The sequence below is a fragment of the Pleurodeles waltl genome, chromosome 4_1 (genome assembly GCF_031143425.1).
Source record: "Pleurodeles waltl isolate 20211129_DDA chromosome 4_1, aPleWal1.hap1.20221129, whole genome shotgun sequence".
NCBI lineage: Eukaryota > Metazoa > Chordata > Amphibia > Caudata > Salamandridae > Pleurodeles > Pleurodeles waltl.
This window is the reverse complement of record NC_090442.1, coordinates 152,658,408-152,683,497: the sequence shown is the minus strand read 5'-3', so window position 1 is coordinate 152,683,497 and position 25,090 is coordinate 152,658,408. Positions and strand designations below refer to the sequence as shown.

The 25,090-nt window shown below is 46.3% G+C and overlaps 1 protein-coding gene across 2 annotated transcripts in view; it reads right to left on the bottom strand.

Annotated features, from left to right (window-relative positions):
* AGBL3 (AGBL carboxypeptidase 3) overlaps nt 1–25,090 on the bottom strand; it is a 480,467-nt gene that overhangs the window by 299,674 nt on the left and 155,703 nt on the right. For both annotated transcript variants that reach the window (XM_069227938.1, XM_069227936.1), the window contains exon 6: nt 2,906–3,056. In XM_069227938.1, the coding sequence (XP_069084039.1) occupies nt 2,906–3,056 (151 nt within the window). The remainder of the gene's footprint in view (nt 1–2,905; nt 3,057–25,090) is intronic.

Below are 25,090 nucleotides of genomic sequence, written 5' to 3'. Positions count from 1 at the left end.
TCATGTAGACATTGAAGATAGTCGGGCTGAGCGAGGAGCCTTGTGGGACGCCGCAGATGATCTCAGTGGGGTCTGAGCGGAAAGGAGGGAGGTAGACTCTTTGGGAGCGGTTGGAGAGGAAAGAGGTGATAGGTTCTGTGGTGGTTGGCTGGGTCTGGTGTCCGAAGCTGTCGTGTAGGTCGGTGATCTTATGATGGAAAAAGGTAGCGAGGGAGTTGCAGAGGTCTTGTGATGGCGTGATGGAGTTGGAGTTGGCGTTAGTATTGGAGAGCTCTTTGACCATGTTGAAGAGTTCTTTGCTGTTGTGAGTGTTCTTGTCCAGTCTGTTTGTGAAGGAAGTTCTTTTGGTGGCGCGGATCAGCTGATGGTGTTCGCGGGTGGCGTTTTTGAGGGCAGACATGTTTTCTGCGGTGTGGTTCTTGCACCAGGCTTTCTCGAGGTTACAGCAGGTTTTTTTGGATTCCTTGAGGGTGTCTGTGAACCATTGAGGTTTCCTGGTGCTGGTCTGTCTTGGGAGGCGTCTGAGGGGTGCGAGGTTGTCCGCACAGTTGGTGATCCAATGAGTGAGGTTGAGGGCTGCGTCGTTGGGGTCGGTGGAGAAGGGGGGTTGGTTGTCGCTGAGAGTGGAGAGAAGCTGTTCCGTTGGGATTTTGTTCCAATGTCTGCGTGGGATGGGTTGAGTGCGGAGGTGGAGAGTCTTGCGTCTGAAGGTGAAGTGGACACATCTGTGGTCGGTCCAGTGTATTACGGAGGAGTGGCTGAAGGATACGTGGTTGCTGGCGGAGAAGATGGGGTCGAGCGTGTGTCCGGGGATGTGGGTGGTGGTGTTCACCAGTTGCTTGAGACCGAGGTTGGCGAGGTTGTTGAGCAGGGTGGTGGTGTTGGGGTCGTTGTTCTGCTCCAGGTGGAAGTTGAGGTCACCGAGGAGGATGTAGTCCGGCGAGGCAAGGGCGTGCGGGGAGATGAAGTCAGCGATGGATTCGCTGAAGAGGGCACGTGGTCCAGGGGGTCTGTAGATGAGAGTTCCTCTGAGGGTGGTCCTGGGGTCGGTGTGGATCTGAAAGTGCATGTGTTCGGCGGCGAGGGGGGTGTCTTCAGGGTGTTCCAGGGTACCCGCACATGGCCGGGAATATTCTATCTGTGAGGATCCTATAATACACAAGGGATGGTTACACTGTCCAGTTTGTGACCCCATTAGTTTCTGGTGATGAGGCTTCAAATCGACTGAAGCCATTGTGTCCTCTGGAAGTCTTTACCTTGTTGACACAGCAAATTTTTGAATGTTGTTTTATGGCTTTTTAGGTTGAGCCTGCAACAGAGCATGCACTGCCTATCCTCTCGCATGTGAGGGATATTGTTCACAATAAAGGGCTTGGAGCCCGCCCATTGTGTATCATTGATTGGCTTCCTGGTCACTCTTCTTTGCTCCCTCCTAATTGGCCAGCGCAGGCCAAAAGTTACTTCTGTTACTTTCTGTGGAGTATGCAACAAGCACAGATTGATTCAACTTAATTAGTGCCCATCTGTTGTTCGTGTTATGGTAGAGGTAATATTTCTTCTTTAACCTTCCCACTCTCCCTTGTACATGGTGCTTCTTTCACCTCCCACCCACCCCTTCTCAGTGTGACTACCCCCTGTCTGGTGCTCCCTTCCCCCTCCTCTGTATCTTCCTCAAGCCGCTTTTCGAGCACTCTGCTCCTGGATGATCTATCTCATCTTTGCAAAGGCTGCTTCAGGGGACATCTATCTATTCGCAGGGAGTGTTCACCTGGGCAGCTACCTTCTCATCAGAGGCTGGCTGGCCGTCTGCCTTCACTCGGAGTTTGGTGCTGACATCAATCGCTTCTCTGCGATGGCTGTTTGCAGTGACAAATCACACTTCTCCGGATTTGGTTTTGTTGGCTCAGCTCTCTCCTTTCTGAGACTTTTTGCTCAGACAGCGCTCTTTCCTCAAAAGTACTTTGCTGGGTAGCCATTTTGCATAGCAACTGCTGTACAACATGGCTGAAAGTTTTAAAACAAAAAAATGCTTGACGCTTAACCACCATGTTGTTAAAAAGCATTGGCACAGCCAGGGTTGACTGTGTCATAGTTCTTTTATTTTCTTTACTTTCAACCATGTTGCACAGCGGTTTTGCTGCTGTGCACTATGGCTAAAGAAACTTTGACGAAGCCAGTAGACCTATTGACCTTGTGAATGCTGGGATGTTTAAGTAGTGCTCAGTGTTTGGTTGACGTTGCCTATTAGAAAAACTTCTTCTAATCGCTAATTGTCCTGCCCATTCAATTGGTTTACTTTGCTGTCATGAAAACAACATGTTGGATTTATAGCTTTTTATAAATCACAAAGTAAAGACTAGCACAAACACAGTCTTTCTTAAATATGTAATAAAAATGTTGGCCCTTTACCAACAGTATCACTATGCAATATTTTGCCGTGTATGACTATTAAGGTCACCACTTCTTCACCTTCTGATTTCTTTTCATACTATTCTTCTTTGAGGACACAATTTAGCGCTCCTAATGTAGCCAGTTCAGGAAAGTGCATTATTGACAACTTTCATATTATTGTAGCCCAAGATGTTGTTTTTGTAGGAAATTATTATTATAAGACAGCAGAAGAGAGCATACTCATACTTACCTATCTATTGCCAAACTCTTCCCCTAACCAAAAGTCAGACCCATTGGTTTTGCCAATGCTTGCTTTTTGACCAGGTTTGTCAAACGTACATAAAGCAAGAAGTAGAAGTCACAAGGTTGGTGGTGGGTGAAGTGCTGGAAGCTACGTGATCTCCTTAGTTCAGCTAGCTATAGAGGACAGACACACCGAACTGCTGAACACATGTGTATGTTAATGAATGAGTTAACTTGCAGGCATCAGGCACAGACAGAGAAGGAAACTTACACCTGGACCACCTTCTGTAGGTTGCCACTTTCGAATCGGGACTCGAAGATGAGCGTCTTGTTGGATACCGCTTTCGGGACTGGAGTGGTGACATCCTTTAAGTGCCGATTACCGCCAACCCGGGAGCAGATGAAACAGGATGATTTGTTGGCTGGAGGGAATTAAATCAAACAGAGTGAGGCATAAAGTCCTGATTCAAATCAGATGGTAACCGACAACAATCGGCCTATTGAAGCCTGCTTCCGATTGGGAACAATTCAACTCTTTTATGATGATCTTACAACCTTAAACATATAAAGAACTGTCCTTAGAATAAACGACACAATTTCTGAAGACGTATATTCTGGAACACACTTTTGGATCTTGGATTCTTCTGCTATTGTAACACAACCACTGTATTACTTTCAGCCTATGTGTGCTGCCCCACCTTACGTTTTTCATAGAAGGGTCCCTCTTATTTTCTCTCCAGGTGTGTGGCCTAAACCTAAATAGAATCCTGTGAGGAACAAAGTCACCTTGGGTTTACCACCATGTTGTGAAAAAGCATTGGCATAACCAATATGTCTCAATTATGCAACCTACTGGCTTTGCAAATGTTTTTGCACATGCCGTGCAGCATTATCGAAAAAAACAAGAAAGAAAGAAAAAATAGTGCAATGATTTTTAACCACGTATGCGTCATGACCCCTAGTATGATGTCACCACGCATACGCATCTGGCATGAGCTGGCCACCATTTTGTTTTATTTTTATTTAGTGTTCAAAGATGGTTGATAGGCCACGTTGACCGGTAATGAGAAAAAAATCTTTTTAATTCGTTTAAAATGCACTTTTCACAACTGAAGTGACCAAGAAGGAAACAGCAGCTGCCAAGCCCTCCAAAAATTATACAGTAAAATCTTGATGTCAGGGGTGACATGTAATAGAGGTGACGTGATGAACAACAGCACGTGGGAGGGTAGTAACAGGATGGGCTAGGAATAAATATACAAATAAAAAAAGACGAGGTTTGGGGAAAGAATTGACAGGAGTCACGAAACGAGGGAGCACAGGGGCGGAAAGACACTGGGGGAGCAGCACACAAGGAAGAGAGCAAGAAATCAAATTCACTTTCATGGAGTTCTGAAAGAAAAAAGAAAAAAATAGTTCCCCAAGCGTTAGTAGTGGGAGGGTACAAGTTGCTATACGAGACCGAAAAACACATTATTATAAGCCCTCCTTTTTCCCCAGTTTAATGTGGGAGTGCAGCATTTGGTTCCATAGCAGCTTTGCATTAGTCATTGCACCTTTAACCCTTAACAACACCGCACACACCCAAGGAGTATTCAGAATCCTACCATTAGCTGCTCCCTTAAGATAAAACAGTTGGTTCATTTATGTTTGCTGTTATGATTTGCTTCAACCATTTCAAAATGGTTCCATCCATGCATGGTGAAACACTAAGAAATGGATGTGTGAGCTGAAAGCTAAAGAACATGTTACGCCTTAAAGCAAATTTAATAACAAAGGATAAGAAAGCACTGTGTACATTATAATGGAAAAATAAAAGATACTACATACAATTATCAGCCCTTACATCACTTTCTTTTCTGGCTTGTCCGCACACTGAGACGCAGAGCCCACTGCAAATTGGAAGGACTTGTGTGCAGATTCCTAAATTGGGACCTTTATAGATTGAAAAGGTGACAATTCTACAGAACAGGGACATGGGAGGGTTGCGAGCAATTTGCAGTTAGATAGAATATTCACCTGATAAGAGCATTACCAAAGGAAAATAACTTTTTTTTTCTGATAGATACTTTTACCTGCAGATTCCTCACCTTGTGGACAGATACCAATGCAGTTCCTCTCAAAGTGGTGGGTCTGTAAAACGTCTCAAATCGAAATACCATTCCCGATGGACCTGACTGTCAAGACAACATTGAATATGTGCACTGATGCCCACGTAGCAGCAAGTCGAAGGACATCAAAAGACAGACACTCTGCATGGCGATGCAGTGGTAGCAGCCTTGGCTAGGGTGAATGAGCCTTCCAACGTTCTGGAGGCTGCTTCTTAGCCAATGAGTAGCAGGTCTTAAATGAAGAGGACTATCCACTTTGACAGAGTTCTTTTATGCACCACCTTTCTATTGTTAGTCCCAGAGAACCCCACAAAAAGCTAACCATCCATACAATGATCTTTAGTGCAAATGATGTAAAAGCTTAAGACTTTCTTGGAGTCCAGTCAATGGAGTCCTAATACATTTTGAGATGGTCTCTCTCTGCACTGATTTGCTTGTCTTTGACCTCTGAGAATCCCACGTCATGTTTGGCTTCAGCACATTGACTGTGGACTCCAAAGATGTAGAGAGGTACGTTGATATGTGGAGGTGGACCACGACTGACTTTGGCGAGCCTGCCTTCAACAGCCACTCATCAAGGTAGTGGAATGCTGGTATACACGACCTCTGAAGTTGTCCTGCAACCACTGTTATCACTTTTGTGAACACTCAAGGAAGAATGGTGAAGAGCAGGGCAAACTGAAAATGCTCCTGGCCTACCATGAACAGCTGATAGAGCCTTTAGGACAAGTAAATGAAAATAAGTATCCAGCAGGTCCAACAGCAACATCCATTCCAGAGCAGACATAACCTGGACCAGCATGAGCATTTTGAATTTCTCCTTTTGTAACACAGCCTTAAGAGGACAAAGATCCAAAATAGGACCAAGGTTTCCATCCTTCTTAGACACAAACAAGTAGCGGGAATAACATTCAGCTCCTACTTTCAAGGCCGGTACACCCGCTATGGGTCCTTTCACCTACACCTCCTGATGCAAAAACGCCAGTTGGTCATCTTGATGTTCTGATGTAAGTGGAATGTGCAGTGGGTTGAAAAACAATGCCAGGGCATAGCCTCATTGAGATGAGTGGAAAGAACAATTTGTGATGGTTTGCCACCCCTGCAGGAAAGTGTGGACCCTGCCTCATAGAGGGCTGTTATCTGCCAGTAAGGGCACATAAAAAAGGGTTTGAGGCTGTTGCCAGAGGGTGGGGATTGAGACGTATGCTATCCCTGATACCCTGAGTGTTGTCTGTCCTCAAAAAGGCTAGAAAGCCTGTTCTATAGGCGATGGAATCTGGTGCAGCCGATACGCAAGCCTCTAGCGTATCCCTGAAAAGGGTGAAACTGTTGGGGAATAGCCAAAGTGGTGCCACAAAGGTCAAGGAACAAGCAATGACTCTGCTTTTCTTCAAATGGTCCAGGGCAAGTCCCCTTTTTCACCAAACAGATGGGAGCCATCAAAAGGCACGTCCATTAAGGATGGCTGGACATCCCCAGAAAAACCTCTTGACATCATCCATGATTGGCGTTGAAGCACCACACTTGTGCCATGTCCTTGTCCCAAACAATCAGTAGTGTTTAAGCCTGACCAGATGCCAAACTTGGAAACATCCTGTCCCTCCTGAATCGTTTGTTGGGCCAAGGAAGCCTGTTAAGTCTTCTGGGACTGCCAGTAAGATCTCAGCAACTATGCCCCAAAAGTGTATATGTATAATATCCTAAGAGGCAGCTGGTGTTGACTTATCTTAAGGCAAGGCTGGTTGACAAAAATATTCTTTTTACAAATGTCTCCATATGTTTGGGCTTTGTCTGGAGGAGTAATCAGGAAGGTTTCCTGGAGCTAGATTACGACTGTAGGAAACAGGCCCCTTGTTGAAGTACCCCTCATCCCCTTTTTGCCTGATATTTGATGCTAATGTGACTGAGTGTGTGATGGGATCCTGATAACCAGGCCCTAGCACCTGTGTTCGTTTCCTAAAGCTATACCATTGTTTCCACAATTGGCACACTTCTGGCACACAGATAATTCCCTTGTAGAAGGTACCAGTGCTACCAGGGGCCCTGTGGCCAGAGAGAGTCCTTATGGCCTGTAGCATATATTACACCACCCTAAGGGACCCATCGTCAAACACATGCACACTGCCATTGCAAAATGTGTGTGCTGGTGGGGAGAAGAATGTAAAGTCGAATTGGCATCCCTACCTGGATGCCATGCCCACAAACCACTGCCTGTGGCATAGGTAAGTCACCCCTCCAGCAGGCCTTACAGCCCTAAGGCAGGGTGCACTATACCACAGGTGAGAGCACAGCTGCATGAGCAATATGCCCGTACATTGTCTAAGTCCATTCTTAGATATTGTAAGTGCAGTGTGGCCATGCTGAGTACATGGGCTGGGAGTTTGTCATTACGAACTCAACAGCTCCACAATGGCTTCACTGAAGACTGTGAAGTTTGGTATCAAACTTCTCAGCACAATAAACCCACACTGATGCCAGTGTTGGATTTATTTAAAAATGCACACCAAGGGCATCTTAGAGATGACCCTTGTATTTCACCCAACCTTCTAACGTGAGGCTGACCGGTCTGTGGCAGCCTGCCACTAACAGACAAGTTTCTGACCCCATGGGTGAGAGCCTTTGTGCTCTCTGGGGTCAGGGACAAAGCCTGCTCTAGGTGGAGGTGCTTCACACCTCCCCCCTGCAGGAACAGCAACACTTGACGGGGAGCCTTTGAGACTCCTTCCTTTTCTTGCACTACCCCAGGGAACTCCAGCTAGTGGAGATGCCCGTCCCCTGGACCAGGCCCAGCTTTTGGCGGCAGATCCACTGAAAATGTGTTAACGCCAAGAGGAGGGTCCACCCCGCTGGGACAATCCTTAGGGTGCCCAGGATTGAGGTGAACCCCTCCTGGCAGAATCCTCCATCTTGATTTGGAGGGTGTCAATGTAGGAAAGTACCATCTTGCCTGGCATGTTACCCCCATTTTTCACTGTATATATGTTGTTTTAGTTGTATGTGTCACTGGGACCCTGGTAACCCAGGGCCCCAGTGCTCATAAGTGTGCCTGAATGTGTTAGCTGTGTAGTGACTAACTGTCTCACTGAGGCTCTGCTAATCAGAACCTCAGTGGTTATGCTCTCTCATTTCTTTCCAAATTGTCACTGACAGGCTAGTGACCATTTTTACCAATTTACATTGGCTTACTGGAACACCCTTATAATTCCCTAGTATATGGTACTGAGGTACCCAGGGTATTGGGGTTCCAGGAGATCCCTATGGGCTGCAGCATTTCTTTTGCCACCCATAGGGAGCTCTGACAATTCTTACACAGGCCTGCCACTGCAGCCTGAGTGAAATAACGTCCACGTTATTTCACAGCCATTTTACACTGCACTTAAGTAACTTATAAGTCACCTATATGTCTAACCTTTACCTGGTAAAGGTTAGGTGCAAAGTTACTTAGTGTGAGGGCACCCTGGCACTAGCCAAGGTGCCCCCACATTGTTCAGAGCCAATTCCCTGAACTTTGTGAGTGCGGGGACACCATTACACGCGTGCACTACATATAGGTCACTACCTATATGTAGCTTCACCATGGTAACTCCGAATATGGCCATGTAACATGTCTATGATCATGGAATTGCCCCCTCTATGCCATCCTGGCATTGTTGGTACAATTCCATGATCCCAGTGGTCTGTAGCACAGACCCTGGTACTGCCAAACTGCCCTTCCTGGGGTTTCACTGCAGCTGCTGCTGCTGCCAACCCCTCAGACAGGCATCTGCCCTCCTGGGGTCCAGCCAGGCCTGGCCCAGGATGGCAGAACAAAGAACTTCCTCTGAGAGAGGGTGTGACACCCTCTCCCTTTGGAAAATGGTGTGAAGGCAGGGGAGGAGTAGCCTCCCCCAGCCTCTGGAAATGCTTTCTTGGGCACAGATGTGCCCAATTCTGCATAAGCCAGTCTACACCGGTTCAGGGACCCCTTAGCCCCTGCTCTGGCGCGAAACTGGACAAAGGAAAGGGGAGTGACCACTCCCCTGACCTGCACCTCCCCTGGGAGGTGTCCAGAGCTCCTCCAGTGTGCTCCAGACCTCTGCCATCTTGGAAACAGAGGTGCTGCTGGCACACTGGACTGCTCTGAGTGGCCAGTGCCACCAGGTGACGTCAGAGACTCCTTGTGATAGGCTCCTTCAGGTGTTAGTAGCCTCTCCTCTCTCCTAGGTAGCCAAACCCTCCTTTCTGGCTATTTAGGGTCTCTGTCTCTGGGGAAACGTTAGATAACGAATGCAAGAGCTCATCCGAGTTCCTCTGCATCTCTCTCTCTTCACCTTCTGATAAGGAAACGACCGCTGACCGCGCTGGAAGCCTGCAAACCTGCAACATAGTAGCAAAGACGACTACTGCAACTCTGTAACGCTGATCCTGCCGCCTTCTCAACTGTTTTCCTGCTTGTGCATGCTGTGGGGGTAGCCTGCCTCCTCTCTGCACCAGAAGCTCCGAAGAAATCTCTCGTGGGTCGACGGAATCTTCCCCCTGCAACCGCAGGCACCAAAAAGCTGCATTACCGGTCCCTTGGGTCTCCTCTCAGCACGACGAGCGAGGTCCCTCGAATCCAGCGACTCTGTCCAAGTGGCCCCCACAGTCCAGTGACTCTTCAGTCCAAGTTTGGTGGAGGTAAGTCCTTGCCTCACCTCGCTGGGCTGCATTGCTGGGAACCGCGACTTTGCAGCTACTCCGGCCCCTGTGCACTTCAGGCGGAAATCCTTTGTGCACAGCCAAGCCTGGGTCCACGGCACTCTAACCTGCATTGCACGACTTTCTAAGTTGGTCTCCGGCGACGTGGGACTCCTTTGTGCAACTTCGGCGAGCACAGTTTCACGCATCTTTGTAGTGCCTCTTTCTGGCACTTCTCCGGGTGCTACCTGCTTCAGTGAGGGCTCTTTGTCTTGCTCGACGTCCCCTCTCTCTTCAGGTCCAATTTGCGACCTCCTGGTCCCTCCTGGGCCCCAGCAGCGTCCAAAAACGCCAAACGCACGATTTGCGCCTAGCAAGGCTTGTTGGCATCCTTTCGGCGGGAAAACACTTCTGCACGACTCTCCACGGCGAGAGGGATCCGTCCACCAAAGGGGAAGTCTCTAGCCCTTTTCGTTCCTGCAGAAACCTCAGCTTCTTCTGTCCAGTCGAAGCTTCTTTGCACCCGCAGCTGGCATTTCCTGGGCATCTGCCCATCTCCGACTTGCTTGTGACTTTTGGACTTGGTCCCCTTGTTCCACAGGTATCCTAGATTGGAAATCCACAGTTGTTGCATTGCTGGTTTGTGTCTTTCCTGCATTATTCCTCTAACACGACTATTTTGTCCTTAGGGGAACTTTAGTGCACTTTGCACTCACTTTTCAGGGTCTTGGGGAGGGTTATTTTTCTAACTCTCACTATTTTCTAATAGTCCCAGCGACCCTCTACAAGGTCACATAGGTTTGGGGTCCATTCGTGGTTCGCATTCCACTTTTGGAGTATATGGTTTGTGTTGCCCCTATCCCTATGTTTCCCCATTGCATCCTATTGTAACTATACATTGTTTGCACTGTTTTCTAAGACAATACTGCATATTTTTGCTATTGTGTATATATATCTTGTGTATATTTCCTATCCTCTCACTGAGGGTACACTCTAAGATACTTTGGCATATTGTCATAAAAATAAAGTACCTTTATTTTTAGTATAACTGTGTATTGTGTTTTCTTATGATATTGTGCATATGACACTAGGTGGTACTGTAGTAGCTTCACACGTCTCCTAGTTCAGCCTAAGCTGCTCTGCTAAGCTACCATTATCTATCAGCCTAAGCTGCTAGACACCCTATACACTAATAAGGGATAACTGGGCCTGGTGCAAGGTGCAAGTACCCCTTGGTACTCACTACAAGCCAGTCCAGCCTCCTACATTGGTTGTGCAGTGGTGGGATAAGTGCTTGAGACTACTTACCACTCTTGTCATTGTACTTTTCATAAGAGAAAAATATACAAAACAAGGTCAGTGTATATACACATAGCCAAAAAGTTTTGCATTTCCTCTTTTCACTCTTTTCTAAGTGCTGAAAAGTACTCCTAAACTTTCAAAAAGTTCTTAAAAGTTTAAAAAGTTTTTTTCTGTCTTTCCAAAAAGTTCTGAAAACTTTTTTCTCTTTTTCTATCACTTTAACTCTCTCTAAAAAATGTCTGGCACAGGCCAAAGTGTTGATCTGTCCAAACTTGCATATGACAACCTTAGCTGGAAAAGAGCAAGGAGTCTCTGTATAGAGAGAGGTTTGAGTGTAGGGAAGAATCCTTCCTTGGAACTGTTACTTAACATGCTTAGAGAACAGGATAAGGCCATAGGTGCCCCATCTGTTGAAAAAGTACCTAATAGTTCTCAATCTGATTCAGGGACTCCCCCAGGAAAAGATTCAGGAAAGAAACTTCCTAGCCTGCCCATTACTAGACAGTCTAGCATAGATGGTAATGATGATGAGCCACACCATAGAAATAGTGTTGTCTCACATCATAGCAAAAGCATATATTCTCACCATACTGGTAGTAATGTTTCTGTAAACCAAGCTGTTAGGGTGGCTCCTGTAAGGGACAGGTCTCCTTCTGTTCATTCCCATCATAGCTCTGTTTCTAGAAATGTCCCTCCCACCAACCCTGATGACAGAATGTTAGAGAGGGAACTCAATAAGTTGAGGGTGGAACAAACCAGACTGAAGCTTAAAAAGCAACAGCTGGATTTGGATAGACAGTCTTTTGAATTAGAGAAGGAAAGACAGAAGTTGGGTTTAGAAACCCATGGTGGCAGCAGCAGTATTCCCCATAGTCATCCTGCAAAAGAGCATGATTCCAGGAATCTGCACAAGATAGTTCCCCCTTACAAGGAGGGGGATGACATTAACAAGTGGTTTGCTGCACTTGAGAGGGCCTGTGTTGTACAGGATGTCCCTCAAAGGCAGTGGGCTGCTATCCTATGGCTATCATTTAGTGGAAAAGGTAGGGATAGGCTCCTTACTGTGAAAGAAAATGATGCTAACAATTTCCAAGTTCTTAAGAATGCACTCCTGGATGGTTATGGCTTAACCACTGAACAGTACAGGATAAAGTTCAGAGAGACCAAAAAGGAGTCTTCACAAGACTGGGTTGATTTTATTGACCATTCAGTGAAGGCCTTGGAGGGGTGGTTACATGGCAGTAAAGTTACTGATTATGACAGCCTGTATAACTTAATCCTGAGAGAGCATATTCTTAATAATTGTGTGTCTGATTTGTTGCACCAGTACTTGGTGGACTCTGATCTGACCTCTCCCCAAGAATTGGGAAAGAAGGCAGACAAATGGGTCAGAACAAGAGTGAACAGAAAAGTTCATACAGGGGGTGACAAAGATGGCAACAAAAAGAAGGATGGTAAGTCTTCTGACAAGGGTGGGGACAAATCTAAAAATGAGTCTTCATCAGGCCCACAAAAACACTCTGGTGGGGGTGGTGGGTCCAAATCCTCCTTTAATCAGAACAAGGAAAAGAAACCATGGTGCTATTTATGTAAAATAAAAGGCCATTGGACAACAGATCCCAGTTGTCCAAAGAAAGGCACCACAGCTCCTACCACTACAACCCCTACTGCTACACCTAGTGTCCCTACTAATAGCAGTGGTGGTGGGAGCAAACCTACTAATAGCCAATCCAAGGGAGTAGCTGGGCTCACTTTTGGTAATTTAGTTGGGGTTGGTCTAATTAGGGAGACCACAGAGGCTACTTTAGTCTCTGAAGGGGCTATTGATTTAGCCACTTTGGTTGCTTGCCCCCATAACTTGGAGAAGTACAAGCAACTAACCCTAATAAATGGTGTTGAGGTCCAGGCCTACAGGGACACAGGTGCCAGTGTCACAATGGTGATTGAGAAACTGGTGCACCCTGAACAACACATACTTGGACACCAGTACCAAGTAACCGATGCTCACAACATAACACAAAGCCACCCCATGGCTGTTGTAAATCTCAACTGGGGGGGGGTAACTGGTCCAAAGAAAGTTGTGGTAGCTTCAGATTTACCTGTAGACTGTCTATTAGGGAATGATTTGGAGACATCAGCTTGGTCAGATGTGGAGTTGGAGGCCCATGCAGCAATGCTGGGCATCCCAGGGCATATTTTTGCTTTGACAAGGGCTCAGGCCAAAAAGCAAAAAGGACAGGGAAGCTTGGATCCTGGAACAATGGACCAAGTACTCCCTAAAGCTAGGGCTAGTAGAAGCAAACCACTTCCTACTATCCCTCCCTCTACAGTGGATTCTTCTTCTGAGGAAGAAGAGTTCCCTCCCTGTGCAGAACCTACACCAGAGGAGCTTGAAGCAGACACTGCAGAGCTTTTGGGTGAAGGGGGGCCTGCCAGAGAGGAGCTGAGTGTGGCACAGCAAACCTGTCCCACATTAGAGGGTCTCAGACAGCAAGCTGTCAAACAGGCTAATGGGGATGTCAGTGACTCTCACAGAGTTTACTGGGAGGACAACCTCTTGTACACTGAGCATAGGGATCCTAAACCGGGAGCTGCCAGGAGATTAGTGATTCCTCAGGAGTACAGAAAGTTCCTCCTAACACTGGCACATGACATTCCCCTAGCTGGGCACCTGGGTCAAATGAAAACTTGGGACAGATTGGTACCATTGTTTCATTGGCCTAGGATGTCTGAGGACACAAAGGAATTTTGTAAGTCCTGTGAAACCTGTCAAGCCAGTGGCAAGACAGGTGGCACTCCAAAGGCACCCCTTATCCCACTGCCTGTGGTTGGGGTTCCCTTTGAAAGGGTAGGGGTTGACATAGTTGGCCCCCTTGACCCTCCTACTGCTTCAGGCAATAGGATTATCTTGGTGGTAGTGGACCATGCCACAAGATACCCTGAAGCTATTCCTTTAAGGACCACTACAGCTCCTGCAGTGGCAAAGGCCCTCCTGGGAATATTTTCCAGGGTGGGCTTCCCAAAGGAAGTAGTATCAGACAGAGGAAGCAATTTCATGTCTGCATACTTAAAGGCCATGTGGAAGGAGTGTGGTGTAACTTACAAGTTCACAACACCCTATCATCCACAAACAAATGGACTGGTGGAGAGATTTAATAAAACTCTCAAAGGCATGATTATGGGTCTCCCTGAAAAACTCCGCAGGAGATGGGATATCCTTCTACCATGCCTCCTTTTTGCCTACAGGGAGGTACCCCAGAAAGGAGTGGGCTTCAGCCCCTTTGAACTTCTTTTTGGACACCCTGTTAGGGGTCCACTCACACTTGTAAAGGAGGGTTGGGAACAACCTTTAAAAGCTCCTAAGCAGGATATTGTGGATTATGTACTTGGCCTCAGATCAAGGATGGCTGAGTACATGAAAAAGGCCAGTAAAAACCTTCAGGCCAGCCAAGAGCTCCAGAAGCAATGGCATGATCAGAAGGCTGTTTTGGTTCAGTACCAACCAGGGCAGAAAGTGTGGGTCTTGGAGCCTGTGGCCCCAAGAGCACTCCAAGATAAATGGAGTGGTCCCCACACAATTGTTGAAAAGAAGGGAGAAGTCACCTATTTAGTTGACTTAGGCACTGCCAGGAGTCCCCTTAGGGTGCTCCATGTCAACCGCCTGAAACCCTACTATGACAGGGCTGATCTCACCCTGCTCATGGCAACTGATGAGGGACAGGAAGAAGACAGTGATCCTCTACCTGATCTCTTCTCTTCCACAGAACAAGATGCTCTAGTGGAAGGTGTAGTTTTGGCTGATTGTCTTACTGCTGAGCAGAAAGATAATTGCATAAATCTCCTAGGACAATTTTCAGAACTCTTCTCTACTGTGCCAGGCACCACTTCTTGGTGTGAGCACACTATAGATACTGGAGACAGTTTACCTGTCAAAAGTAAGATCTATAGGCAGCCTGACCATGTCAGGGACTGCATAAAGCAAGAAGTTCAGAAAATGTTGGAACTAGGAGTGGTTGAGCACTCTGACAGTCCATGGGCTTCTCCTGTGGTACTGGTACCAAAACCCAATTCTAAAGATGGAAAGAAAGAAATGCGGTTTTGTGTAGACTATAGAGGTCTCAACTTGGTAACCAAAACTGATGCTCACCCTATACCCAGGGCAGATGAGCTTATAGATACACTGGCATCTGCCAAGTATCTAAGCACTTTTGATTTGACTGCAGGGTATTGGCAGATCAAATTGTCAGAAGATGCTAAACCTAAGACTGCATTTTCTACCATTGGAGGACATTACCAGTTTACTGTAATGCCTTTTGGTTTGAAAAATGCACCTGCCACTTTTCAGAGGTTGGTGAACACAGTCCTGCAAGGGCTGGAAGCTTTCAGTGCAGCATATTTGGACGATATAGCTGTCTTTAGCTCCAGCTGGGATGATCACCTGGTCCACCTATGGAAAGTTTTGGAGGCCCTGCAAAAGGCAGGCCTCACTATCAAGGCTTCAAAGTGCCAGATAGGGCAGGGTAAGGTGGTTTATCTGGGACACCTTGTTGGTGGGGAACAGATTGCACCACTTCAGGGGAAAATCCAAACTATTATTGATTGGGTTCCCCCTACCACTCAGACTCAGGTGAGAGCCTTCCTAGGCCTCACTGGGTATTACAGGAGGTTCATTAAGAACTATGGCTCCATTGCAGCCCCTCTTAATGACCTCACATCCAAGAAAATGCCTAAAAAGGTATTATGGACAGCAAACTGTCAGAAAGCTTTTGAGGAGCTGAAGCAGGCCATGTGCTCTGCACCTGTCCTGAAAAGCCCTTGTTACTCTAAAAAATTCTATGTCCAAACTGATGCATCTGAATTAGGAGTAGGGGCAGTCCTATCACAACTTAATTCTGAGGGCCAGGATCAACCTGTTGCTTTTATTAGTAGGAGGTTGACCCCTAGAGAAAAGCGTTGGTCTGCCATTGAGAGGGAGGCCTTTGCTGTGGTCTGGGCTCTGAAGAAGTTGAGGCCATACCTGTTTGGCACTCACTTCATTGTTCAGACAGACCACAAACCTCTACTTTGGCTAAAACAAATGAAAGGTGAAAATCCTAAATTGTTGAGGTGGTCCATATCCCTACAGGGAATGGACTATACAGTGGAACATAGACCTGGGAGTAGCCACTCCAATGCAGATGGACTCTCCAGATATTTCCACTTAGACAATGAAGACTCATCAGGTCATGGCTAGTCTTATTGTCCTTCGTTTGGGGGGGGGGTTGTGTAGGAAAGTACCATCTTGCCTGGCATGTTACCCCCATTTTTCACTGTATATATGTTGTTTTAGTTGTATGTGTCACTGGGACCCTGGTAACCCAGGGCCCCAGTGCTCATAAGTGTGCCTGAATGTGTTACCTGTGTAGTGACTAACTGTCTCACTGAGACTCTGCTAATCAGAACCTCAGTGGTTATGCTCTCTCATTTCTTTCCAAATTGTCACTGACAGGCTAGTGACCATTTTTACCAATTTACATTGGCTTACTGGAACACCCTTATAATTCCCTAGTATATGGTACTGAGGTACCCAGGGTATTGGGGTTCCAGGAGATCCCTATGGGCTGCAGCATTTCTTTTGCCACCCATAGGGAGCTCTGACAATTCTTACACAGGCCTGCCACTGCAGCCTGAGTGAAATAACGTCCACGTTATTTCACAGCCATTTTACACTGCACTTAAGTAACTTATAAGTCACCTATATGTCTAACCTTTACCTGGTAAAGGTTAGGTGCAAAGTTACTTAGTGTGAGGGCACCCTGGCACTAGCCAAGGTGCCCCCACATTGTTCAGAGCCAATTCCCTGAACTTTGTGAGTGCGGGGACACCATTACACGCGTGCACTACATATAGGTCACTACCTATATGTAGCTTCACCATGGTAACTCCGAATATGGCCATGTAACATGTCTATGATCATGGAATTGCCCCCTCTATGCCATCCTGGCATTGTTGGTACAATTCCATGATCCCAGTGGTCTGTAGCACAGACCCTGGTACTGCCAAACTGCCCTTCCTGGGGTTTCACTGCAGCTGCTGCTGCTGCCAACCCCTCAGACAGGCATCTGCCCTCCTGGGGTCCAGCCAGGCCTGGCCCAGGATGGCAGAACAAAGAACTTCCTCTGAGAGAGGGTGTGACACCCTCTCCCTTTGGAAAATGGTGTGAAGGCAGGGGAGGAGTAGCCTCCCCCAGCCTCTGGAAATGCTTTCTTGGGCACAGATGTGCCCAATTCTGCATAAGCCAGTCTACACCGGTTCAGGGACCCCTTAGCCCCTGCTCTGGCGTGAAACTGGACAAAGGAAAGGGGAGTGACCACTCCCCTGACCTGCACCTCCCCTGGGAGGTGTCCAGAGCTCCTCCAGTGTGCTCCAGACCTCTGCCATCTTGGAAACAGAGGTGCTGCTGGCACACTGGACTGCTCTGAGTGGCCAGTGCCACCAGGTGACGTCAGAGACTCCTTGTGATAGGCTCCTTCAGGTGTTAGTAGCCTCTCCTCTCTCCTAGGTAGCCAAACCCTCCTTTCTGGCTATTTAGGGTCTCTGTCTCTGGGGAAACTTTAGATAACGAATGCAAGAGCTCATCCGAGTTCCTCTGCATCTCTCTCTTCACCTTCTGATAAGGAAACGACCGCTGACCGTGCTGGAAGCCTGCAAACCTGCAACATAGTAGCAAAGACGACTACTGCAACTCTGTAACGCTGATCCTGCCGCCTTCTCAACTGTTTTCCTGCTTGTGCATGCTGTGGGGGTAGCCTGCCTCCTCTCTGCACCAGAAGCTCCGAAGAAATCTCCCGTGGGTCGACGGAATCTTCCCCCTGCAACCGCAGGCACCAAAAAGCTGCATTACCGGTCCCTTGGGTCTCCTCTCAGCACGACGAGCGAGGTCCCTCGAATCCAGCGACTCTGTCCAAGTGGCCCCCACAGTCCAGTGACTCTTTAGTCCAAGTTTGGTGGAGGTAAGTCCTTGCCTCACCTCGCTGGGCTGCATTGCTGGGAACCGCGACTTTGCAGCTACTCCGGCCCCTGTGCACTTCAGGCGGAAATCCTTTGTGCACAGCCAAGCCTCGGTCCACGGCACTCTAACCTGCATTGCACGACTTTCTAAGTTGGTCTCCGGCGACGTGGGACTCCTTTGTGCAACTTCGGCGAGCACCGTTTCACGCATCCTTGTAGTGCCTCTTTCTGGCACTTCTCCGGGTGCTACCTGCTTCAGTGAGGGCTCTTTGTCTTGTTCGACGTCCCCTCTCTCTTCAGGTCCAATTTGCGACCTCCTGGTCCCTCCTGGGCCCCAGCAGCGTCCAAAAACGCCAAACGCACGATTTGCGCCTAGCAAGGCTTGTTGGCATCCTTTCGGCGGGAAAACACTTCTGCACGACTCTCCACGGCGAGAGGGATCCGTCCACCAAAGGGGAAGTCTCTAGCCCTTTTCGTTCTTGCAGAAACCTCAGCTTCTTCTGTCCAGTCGAAGCTTCTTTGCACCCGCAGCTGGCATTTCCTGGGCATCTGCCCATCTCCGACTTGCTTGTGACTTTTGGACTTGGTCCCCTTGTTCCACAGGTACCCTAGATTGGAAATCCACAGTTGTTGCATTGCTGGTTTGTGTCTTTCCTGCATTATTCCTCTAACACGACTATTTTGTCCTTAGGGGAACTTTAGTGCACTTTGCACTCACTTTTCAGGGTCTTGGGGAGGGTTATTTTTCTAACTCTCACTATTTTCTAATAGTCCCAGCGACCCTCTACAAGGTCACATAGGTTTGGGGTCCATTTGTGGTTCGCATTCCACTTTTGGAGTATATGGTTTGTGTTGCCCCTATCCCTATGTTTCCCCATTGCATCCTATTGTAACTATACATTGTTTGCACTGTTTTCTAAGACTATACTGCATATTTTTGCTATTGTGTATATATATCTTGTGTATATTTCCTATCCTCTCACTGAGGGTACACTCTAAGATACTTTGGCATATTGTCATAAAAATAAAGTACCTTTATTTTTAGTATAACTGTGTATTGTGTTTTCTTATGATATTGTGCATATGACACTAGGTGGTACTGTAGTAGCTTCACACGTCTCCTAGTTCAGCCTAACCTGCTCTGCTAAGCTACCATTATCTATCAGCCTAAGCTGCTAGACACCCTATACACTAATAAGGGATAACTGGGCCTGGTGCAAGGTGCAAGTACCCCTTGGTACTCACTACAAGCCAGTCCAGCCTCCTACAGTCAACCAATAGGGTTAGAATGTTCCCCTGTCCCCAAGGGGAGTGGACACAGGAAGGCGGTAGCCACCCTCAGAGACAGAAGCCATTGGCTACTTCCCTCTGACCTCTGTAATGCCCCTAAATCTAGTATTTCGAGACACCCCTGAACCTTGCTGTTCAGATTCCTGGCGCCTGAAGAGCCGCACCAGCAGAGAAGATTCCAGACAACAACTGACTTGGTCCCAGCCCTACCGGCCTGTCTGCAGCTTCAAGAATCCTGCTCAAAAGACGACTCATCCTGCAGGACCAGTGACCTCTACAAACCCCCAGAGGGCTGTCTGCCTACCCAAGGACCAGATCTCCAGAGGACAGTGGCCCTGTCCACAAAAAAACCTCCAAGAAGGACTCCAGAATCGCCCTGGATCCGCAAGTCCTGTCTTCTTTGCACCCGATGCCCACGGCCCGAGTCCAGATGCCCCACCAGACCAGAAAGAGTCCCCAGACGATTCCGACTTTGAGTCGACCCTAGGTTGACCCCTCCTGACCAAAACGATGACGCCTGCAGGCTAAATCCAGAGGGCCCCTCTGACCACGTCCAGATCCGGTGAAGATTTCCTGATGCCCAAAGGTACCCCTGAACCCGCAGCCCCCTGGCCTTAGGAAACCCAACTGACTGCCCAGCAACTTCCAGTGGGCTCTCTACAACTGTCCAGCAGTTGGTTTTCTTCATTTGATTCCCTGGACCATGCCTACAGCATCTTTGGAACCCCTGGGGTTCCCTCATTCAAAACTATTGGGCACCCGTCACGGTGTTTGCACCCTGCACTCTGCCGCACCTCTGCCACTGAGGATGTGTGTTTGTTACTGTCCTGTGGTCCCCCCTCCATCCTGGGTTCTGATCTAAACCTCCCAGGTTCCTGCCCTGAAGTTGCAGGTACTTACCTTCAAGCTCTTTACTTCTAAGTGCCTTTGTCTCCATATGATTCCATTGGGCGCCCAACACCAACTTTGACCTCTGCACCAGGACGGCCTCGTGTTGCTGGTGGTGCACTCTTGGTGTCTTCCTAAACTTTGCCCTGTGGACACCCTAACCTCCGAAGACAGAATCGTAAGTCGAGTACTTAACTGCAAATTGTATAATTACTTTTCCTGCCCTAGGACTGCATTGCTTTCCATGAGAAATTGCACTGTGTCCACTTTTGAAACTGAAAAGTATCACTCACCTGTAAACTGCTTTACCTGTGAATTCTAAACAATGTACATTTGATACTTGAAAGGGATGCATTCTTGAAACTGTACTTATGTGCAACAAGATCCGTTTGGTTCTAGAAATAAAGTAACAGAGTATATTTTTGATACACAAAACATCGCCCTGGAGTTAGTCATTGAGTGTGTGCCTCATTTCTTGACTGTGTGTGTACAACAAATGCTTAGCACTACCCTCTGATAAGCCTAACTGCTCGACCACACTACCACAAAAGAAGCAGTTTAAATTAATGGAAGTATAAGTCTCTTGCATGTTCATAATGGTGGAGATATAACATCCCGGTGAAGAACATGGTTTGCGCAAAATGACACCCACACCCTCTATATACAAGGCTTGCAAATTATGTGAGTTGTGGAAAGCACGTTTTTTCAAGGATACTAAGAAATTTTCTTGTCAAGTACAATTTAAATATTATGTATATGTAAAGAAAATAATGGTTTGATGACGGGCATTGGAGCAAGGCCATCTGTTTGCTGATTTTCATCAGTTGGGCGAATCAATTGTCCCTGGTGTTAGTATTGTGGACACAATGTACTTCAAAAGAACTCGTTTTAAGACGTTAAAAGTTTTTCATTTAGCATGGTGTTGCTCTTAAGAGGATATTTCCTGGCCTTACCCTTAATCATTTTATATATTTAGGATATAATCCTAATTTACCTTCTTGTATATTTATGAAGGCTATTACGAGAACTGTCCTTATTCGAGGCCAACTGTTGAGAGAAAGGTTCTTCTTTTGTTCAAGAATTTGCAGCAATAGTTCTCTCTTCCTAATATTGGGTCCAGTTTCAACATTAGCCCCTTGTTCTTCTTCTTGAACATTGCGCCCCTCCATCTCTTTAACTTAATCAATTTAATTTTTGTTTTCTTTTGCTTCTTAGTTTATATAGCTCATGACATATGTTGTTTAGGTGGTTCTTACTTCCGGTTCCGGGGATCCACTGGACTCTGTGCGCACTATACCTTTCTTTGGTATAGTATATACAGAGCCAGCTTCCTACAATGACAATATGCGGCTTGGCGATTGACAGGTGGGCCAGAACATGGTTTAGCTCAAGTGAACAATAGTGTGTCAGTGAAGTCCTTAGTGAAGGGGTCTAAGAGGTTTGGTAAGTGCCTGACCACATTAAAGGACCTCATTGAGGACAATAGTTTGTGCTTTCATAGTAGGGAAGTGCAGGTCCAAGTATTTAGCAGCTCTCCTGATAACTTTGAAAAAGACATGCTTTCTTTAGTTGCTGGTGTGGGAGAAAACAAATCCAGTATCTGGTGAGGTATTCAGTCCACTACCATCTTGAGGTCCACATATCAGTAATCCTCATTAAAGCGCAGGTAAACTTGTTCGCATTACCCCCATTATCATCATTACATGGCTGAATATGGTCAGAGACCAAGCCAAAAAGCTGGTGCAGTGTGACTGCACAATAATGGTATTGTGTGTGAGTCTAATGGATTGGTTGATCCACTTCAGGACACGGGATCAAGGTGCGGTCTCCACAGAGGCAAATTTGGCTCAGAGCCAGACTACACAATAGCTCATGTACCCTCTGGAGGCACCGGAGGCTTTGGTGCAATGTTGGTGCAATGTCTGAGGGACTGCAACAGATTTTGGTGCCAGGATCGAAGTCAGCACCAACACCAGAGCAGAATCCCAAAGTGGGTATGAGGATAAAAGATGGCGCTGAGGATGGACCAACTGGAGTTAACTCAACTGGAGGCCCCCTGAGGAACCTTTGGGCCGGAGGCACACCAGAGGGAGCCAGAAGCATGTCAAGGATGAGCAACAGGGCCTCTCTAAAGCCTTCAATCTGCTGCAACATTGTTGCACTCAGTTCCTTGGTGAAATGGGAGCAAGACCTAGTACAGTGATGCCCTCACGCCTTCTCTGGATATCCAGAGTGGCAGGAAGGGCCCAAGTCCTGCTTTGGCTTATTTTGCTTTTTCTTGGACTTATCTGAATGCTTCATCTGTGATGAAAATCTGTTATGTGAATGATTTCGGGATCAGGAACAGGTGCACACTCTTACTTCGACCAGGAGAGAGACCTGCATGGATTCTTTAGGTATTTACCACATAGGGTATCACCTCATGTTCGCAGATGGCCTTCAGTGTCATCTGAGCATGGTTGTTGCAAGCCTTGAAGTTGTGCACCAAACTCAAACACCAGAAGCAAACCTCCTGGAGATCTGTTAAAGACAACTATTTGTGACAGTGCCTAACAGGGTTAAATCCTATAGTTTTAGTGAAAAAGAAACCTCTTCAAGAGATGAAAAATGGAGCTCCAGATCAGAATCTGAAGGTGCACTGAGAAACGAACTGACGTCCGTGTGCACGGGTGGACCTTATATGCGGCTCTGTTTGTCACTTTCTAGTGGATCGAAGTCAATGCAGAGATGCTCAGCACCACCTACCAGCATGAAGAAGCATGAAGGAGCACTGCTTTTTGAGCTTCAGGAACTAGTCTGGCACCTGGGGATATTCATTAGGTGATGAATCTGTGTCCATCAGAAATAAAACATGTGCAAACAAAGGCACACTGCAAGTCAAAATTAATAAAAAAAAGAAAGCTGCCAAGGATGTTAGAAATGTATGTCAGACGACAATGTTTGTCCCCTAAAGACGTAAAACAACATCACCTCTAACAGCACTAAAATGTCCTCCCTCTTTCCCACTCCGAATTAATTAACGCATTAATTAACGCACTCTATGACCGCATTCCAACCACTCTGGTCAGTTTTCTTTCATTTCCTGAATTAAGATTAATTTGCTAATACATTTAGCAAATGTTCATTTGTTCTGGTGTGACTTGTTTTGGGAAGTCCAATTTATAAACCTTTACAATATTCTCCAAAATATTCTACAATCATGTTAGTATGAACTTAATAGAAAGTATGGTAAATATACTGATACTGTGTTGTGATTACCAAGCTTTGATAATCTTGTCAGTTTTCCCGGGACAGTTCAGGAGATCAAAAGTCCCAGGATCATATCTCATGCACAATCTTCAGATTTTTTTCTAAAGAATTTACTTTATTTTATAACATAAAAATATAATTGACACATTATATTTTATTGTTTAGCTGACACACATTTTGAAAACAAAAATATACAGTTAAAATAGAATAATGAATGATAATATTCACATGCACCAGTTCTGATTTGTTATTCCAAATTAAAGTCCACCACAAGGCCATAGAAAACCTAAAACATTTAATTACATTAATTCCTATACATGCTCTCCTAATATGAACATTGAAGAATAGTTTTCAATAATACCATTGCATTTTTCACACATTATACCTATAAAAATAAATCAAGTTTCACAATGCAATTTTTTCCATGATTTTATTTCTTCTCAGTTAGTATGCACTTTTTAAAACATCTGACAGATTAACTTCCATAGATTCTTAGACTTTTCTTAAATATATTTTTTTATCTCCTTGTATATTATTAATTTCTATAATAACATCCTTTCAATAATCATGTACACTCGCATCCCAGATAGTTATACAAAAGAAAAATGTGTTTGCTAAGGTTCAACCAATTATTCTAGGCCAACATATGAATCTTCAGGCATACCCAATTTGTCATAAAAATATCAAATTGATGATGAAAAGGATCAGCATGTGAATTATGCACCTCTCCTGTACAGTAAATTGCTCATCACAACATGTCTCTAACTGCAGGTTAATGGCATAAGGGTGCACTCGTACATTGACCAATGTTTATTGCCCCCTCAAACCATTATTTTCTATTTTTTTCACGTTTTTTTTTTAAAACCCAAAAACCAAAGAGCAAAAAGGGGGGAAACAGTAACAGGCAATTACATGACTAGCCGGAAGTAAGAACCACCTAAACAACATATGTCATGAGCTATATAAACTAAGAAGCAAAAGAAAACTAAAATTAAATTGATTAAATTAAAGAGATGGAAGGGAGCAACGTTCAAGAAGAAGAACAAGGGGCTAATATTGAAACTGGAACCAGGATTGGGAACAGAGAACTATTGCTGCAAATTCTTGAATGAAAGAAGAACCTCTCTCTCAAAGAAGTTGGCCTAGAATAAGGACAGTATCCTTCTCCTAGCTCTCGTGATAGCCTTCATAAATATACAAGGTAAATTAGGATTATATCCTAAGTATGTCGCGGTTCTCAATGGTCTTACCCTCGCAGCGGAGAGGTGTAGGGGAACGGTCCTTGTTCCGACGGGTTCTGCTCTGGCCGAGGTAGGGGCGACCCCTTGCGGTAGCCACGGTGCTGTTTGGTATGAGCGAACCACTACAGTCCGTGCCCTCAGAAGGAGTCCCAGAGGAAAAACCCCAGTAGGGTAAAAAACCTCCACGGGAACTCCCTGAAACGAAAAGGAGGACACCAGGGTATTAGGACCGCAGTTCAGGAAGGCAGGAAAACAAGGCAAATCAGGAACAGACAGGATTCGCAGAAGGATATCAAATAGGAGCGTGACTATCACCAAGGAGTGTTGCAACGCAATGAACAGGCAGTTGAAATCCCCTTATATACCCCTAGACAGGAAGTAAAAAACAGGAAGTAGAAATGCCACCATCTTGAATTGGGGAAAAGAAAACAATAGTGAATCAGAAACATGCGTCTGACAATGCATGCTGGGCAGAGAGGAAGAGGTCAGCATGCTGGGAAGAAAAAGGGGAAGTATAAAGTGCTCCTTGTGTAATGGTTCGGGTTTGTTCCCAGGATATCGGTAAGTGAACATGCAGTAAATAAATGGTTAAGCGCATAAAGCGCTGTACGTTGCCAAGTAGCGTCTGCCTTTATGGCAGAGCTTAAAATAAGGTAGGCGGCGAGTGCCGCAACCCGTAAACCGGCTCCTAGGAGCCCCCACGGCTCCTGCCTGAGCCGCGGTATCCCC